Raw genomic sequence first — 4,657 nt, 5'->3', positions numbered from 1 at the left:
CTCTGGGTCTCATCTCACTTGCCTCAGTGGTGGCATTTGCTGGCATCCTTCCCTGGGAGCCCCTGAGGCCCTGGCTGCCACACTGCACCCCATCTGGGCCACCTGCCTCTGCTCTGGCATCTGCACCTCATTTGCACTCTCCCTGGAGACTTCCCTTGTCTCGTACTCCAAACGCTACCTCCTGCCGAGAACCCACCCCAAGCTGGCTCAGGATGCAGGACTGGGGGCAGGTGCAGGCCCAGGTACTCTACAGCCATGGCGCACGGGGCCAAGGAGAATTTGCACCAACAGCAGCCGGGGCAAAGGCAGGACCGAGCACCAAAGGGTCTGAACGAGGCACCAGCTTAGGGAGGCCACACGGAGAGATGGAAACCAGGCCCAGGCATGAGGGCCACGAGGCGGGAGAGACTCCCCAGGCACCCACGCGGGGAACAGGGCTCCTCCTATCAGACACCTGAACCCTCCCCTGTGGGCAGACCCAGGACACAAAAGAACTGACCAGAGGATGATTACTGTCTCTGTTTTAAATGATTTGATGTTTCTGCCTTCCTGTGAAAAATACAATCCGGCCACGCTGGCCTCCCATTGCCACAAGGTGACGAGTGGCCCAGGAAAGACCCCGCAGGCACCTGAGCCGTGCAGCTGCTCCAGGCCAGCTTCGGAGGTCCTTGTCCCACTCAGCCTCGCTGGCCACTGAGTTAACGAATCCCCAGTGTAAGCTCCGCTTCGGCCCTGTCTGCAGCACAGACCGGGGCTCCCCAGACATGCTGGAGTCCCCAGCCCCACACCTGCTCGTCTGTGGCGTCCCCACCTCGGAAAAGAGCCCCCATCAGTTCAGCTGCTGTGGGGTCTTCCGAGCCGTGAACACAGGATGCCTTTCCATTTATTTGTGTCTTTTTCAATTTCTTTCCTCAGTGTTTTATGGTTTTCAGTGTAGAGATCTTTCACTTCCTTGGTTACATGTATTCCTAAGACTTTTATTCTCTTTGATGCTATTATAGATGGGATTGCTCTTTTAATTTCTTTTTCAGATAGTTTGTTGTTATTGTGCAGAAACACAGCTTACTTTTGTATGTTGATTTTGTATCCTGCAACTTTACTGAATTCATTTGTTAGTTTTAACAGCTTTTTGCTGGAGTCCAGGGTTTTCTATACATAAAATCATATCACCTATAAACAGAGAAAATTTTATTTTTTCCTTTACAATTTGGATGCCTTTTATCTCTTTTTCTTGTCCAATTACTCTGGCGAGGATTTCCAGCACTACACTGAATGTAAGTGGTGACCACAGGCATCCTTACCTCGTTCTAAATCTTAGAGGAAAAGCTTTCAGCTTCCAACCTCTGGGTGTGATGTGAGCTGTGGGTTTGTCAAACTTGGCTTCTGTCATGTTGAGTACGTTCCTCGTACACCTAATTTGTTAAGAGCTTTTATCATGAAAGCCCGTTGAGTTTTTTCAAATGCTTTTTCTGCACCTATTGAGAGGATCATGTGGGTTTTATTTTTCATACTGTTCATGAAAGTGAGGTGTGAAGTTGGACTGTTTTATCTGAGATCTTTCTCTCTCCTTAGCATAGGTATGTTCACTACGAACTTCACTCTCAGAGCTGCTATTGCTGCATCCCATAATTTCTGGTATGTATTTCCATTTTCATTTGTCTCAAGATTTTTTATGTCCCTTTTGATTTCCTCCTCGACCCACTGGCTATTCAGGAGCGTGTCACTTAATTTCCACATTCTTGTGAATTTTCCAATTTCCCTCCTGTTATTGACTCATAGTTTCATATCATTGTGATCAGAAAAGATACTTGATGTGACTTCAATCTTCTTAAATTTGCTAAGACTTGTTTGTGGCTGACATATGCCTTAACCTGGAGAGTGTGCTGTGTACACTGGAGAAAAGCATGCACCTGCTGCTCTGGGAGGGAATGTTCCAGGGCTTCCGTTGGGTCCACGTTGTTTGCACCGGTGTTGGCGCCTGCTGTTTGCTCACTGATTTTCTGTCTGGACGATCTGTTCGTTGTTGAAAGTGGGGGATGGACGTCCCTACGGTTGGTGTATCGCTGTCTATTGCTACCTCCAGTTCTGGCGTTACCTGCACACTGTATATTCACCTGCTCTGATGTCGGTCGTGCCTGTGTCTATAACTGCTGCATCTTCTCGATGGACTTTCATCATTATGCAATGACTTTCCTTATCTCTTGTTATACATTTTTACTTAAAGTCTACTTTGCCTGATATAAGTACAGCTACCCCTGCTCTCTTTTGGTTTCCATTTGTAAGGAATATTTTCGTCCATTTCTTCATTTTCAGCCTAGGTGTGTCCTCAAAGCCAAAGGCCCACCCAGACTGTGTCACAGCCGCCTGGTGCCACTCCCATCTCTCACCACCCACCCCCTCCATCGTCACCGCTGCCACCGTGAGCTCTCACCCCACAAACGGGACTGCACACGTCTTGGCTGCAAGACAGCAAGCCCGTTGCCTGGCCTGCGAGTCCTTCCTGGACCCGAGGTTCCAGCCCCAGGTCCTGCCGCTTCCCTCGCAATCATGCTGCATTCCGTATGAGACGCGGTACAGTGTCCCGAGCCCACCATGCTTGGTCAGCCCTCACGAGCTGTCACGATCGTAATCACCACTGCCGTGTAACGCTCGCTATGCACCAAGTGCTATGTGAAGCACCTTGCACATACCACGACTCTCGGAAGCAGGCACTGTTACTATTTCCAACTTTCCAGACAAGGGAACATGCATCGGGAAGTTAAGAATGTACCTGGGCAGCAAAGAAACCAGTGGCAGAGAGGAGATGTGGCTTCGAGTCTGGCCCCAAGGCCCAGGCTCGCAGCCACAGCCCCATGGTCCCCTTCACACATGCCCCATGGCCCACGGAATGCATTTCCCCACACCGGCCACGTCTCAACTCGGACGCCGGCTCCCGGGCCCGGCTTCTCCAGCCCGGCTGAGAGCCTTCGTCAGACCAGCGGCAGCATCTTACCGCACTTCGCTTCCCGCCCCCAGCAGGGACTGCAGGGAGCAGGGCTCTTGCTCGTAACGCTGCGTTATGTTCGCAACACGTAGCATATGGTGTATGCTCAGTAGTGTGTTGAATGAACAAACGAATGAAGCTGGTTCAAAGTAAGTATGGTACCAAGACTGAGAAAATACTGTCTGCTTTGAAAAACTAAAATTAAAGTTTATGATGAATCATGTTAGACCTTGCTGGTCCCAGCAGAAATTCCCATAGCAAAGTACAAAAACAAGCCACTGCCATTGCCGTCACCCCGATTCTTCCGCAGCGCGAGTCTCCTTACTTCCGAACGCCTCCCAGGGGGGAGACTTTCTCTCCAACCATGGCCAGCACGACATTCCAATCGGACAGACTGAATTTAGGTATAATGATTTTTACAGGTGGAATAAATAACCTTCCATTTGTGAAAACACTGCAAGAATAAAAAGAAAAGCATTCATTAATACCTTGAATTTGAGGGCAAAACATTGAAAATTCAAAGAAAAAATATATGTACTCATAGAACTGTGAAAACTATGCAATGCACTCAGCAGCCCCTCATGACACACACCAGGCCCCACAGGGGATTGTCCCCACGCTGCACAGAACATCTTAGCGCCTGGTGACATAATAATATAAAAATATATCTTTTTATATAATCTAAAAAGCCCAGATGAATAGGACAGAACTCCACTTTTTAAAAAATATGCCTCCAACTACTATGATGGGTAAAATGGAAGAAAATTGGGTCCATCTGGAAAACAAGGGGGAATTCTGCCTTAAAGAGTACGGCTACTTTCCCTTCCCACGGAGCCCAGATCGTCTGCCATCTCCTGAAGAAAATAACGTGCAGTCCTTTGAAAGATAATAGAAACAATTTATTTCATTCCTGCAGTTTTAAGGCAGCTTCAGTGTGACCCCAAGGGGTTTATTTTATTATTTCTATGTGTTGGGGGGGAGGGAATACTTAGATTTTCAAAACCCAGTGCAAAGTTATTAGTTCTCTAGTGTTCATGAGACTATTCCACAATCAAAGACACTGGGAATAGCTTCAAACCCTTGTAACTCATATTGAAATTAGGCAAAATACAGGCTTATTTTCTAAGTCTAAAAATAATGAATGATGTCACCGATACCCTTTAACAATACACAAGCTCAATCTTACAATTCTGCTTAATTTTTTTACATTATTATCTACTGTTACTGCAGTTTTGTTGTTTTTTTTCCTTAAATGCAAATAACTTTGAATTTGAGAAATACATCTTTTTTTCAGAGTAGTATAAATTTTATGTATTTGTCACAATAAAGAAAATTCAGGGCTTTTTGCTAAGGTTGCGTGGCAAAAGAAGCTTCCAATCAACCCTGGAGTCCAACTTCTTCCGTATTTAAGACACCACCCAAATTAACCATAAAAAGGAATGTTCTGTGTAAATTATATCATAATCCATCAACGTGCTATTACAACTACAATAAAAATTTGCTACAATGTTTTCAGTTATTGGTTTTCCCAATTGGTTTATGCCAAAAGTCTTTCTAAATATAGATTACTAATAGTAATTTTGTGGCTGACATATGCCTTAACCTGGAGAGTGTGCTGTGTACACTGGAGAAAAGCATGCACCTGCTGCTCTGGGAGGGAATGTTCCAGGGCTT

At 46.3% G+C, this 4,657-nt stretch overlaps 1 protein-coding gene across 1 annotated transcript in view; it reads right to left on the bottom strand.

Annotated features, from left to right (window-relative positions):
* Positions 1-4,657, bottom strand: part of DCDC2C (doublecortin domain containing 2C) — a gene marked incomplete at its 3' end in the record, with an annotated part of 42,538 nt that overhangs the window by 32,639 nt on the left and 5,242 nt on the right. The window contains exon 3 of the mRNA XM_012656948.1: positions 3,309-3,437. Within this exon, the coding sequence (XP_012512402.1) occupies positions 3,309-3,437 (129 nt within the window). The remainder of the gene's footprint in view (positions 1-3,308; positions 3,438-4,657) is intronic.

The sequence above is a fragment of the Propithecus coquereli genome, unplaced genomic scaffold (assembly GCF_000956105.1).
Source record: "Propithecus coquereli isolate 6110/MARCELLA unplaced genomic scaffold, Pcoq_1.0 Scaffold529, whole genome shotgun sequence".
Lineage (NCBI taxonomy): Eukaryota > Metazoa > Chordata > Mammalia > Primates > Indriidae > Propithecus > Propithecus coquereli.
The sequence above is the reverse complement of the archived record's forward strand: the minus strand, read 5'-3'. Positions and strand labels throughout refer to the sequence as shown.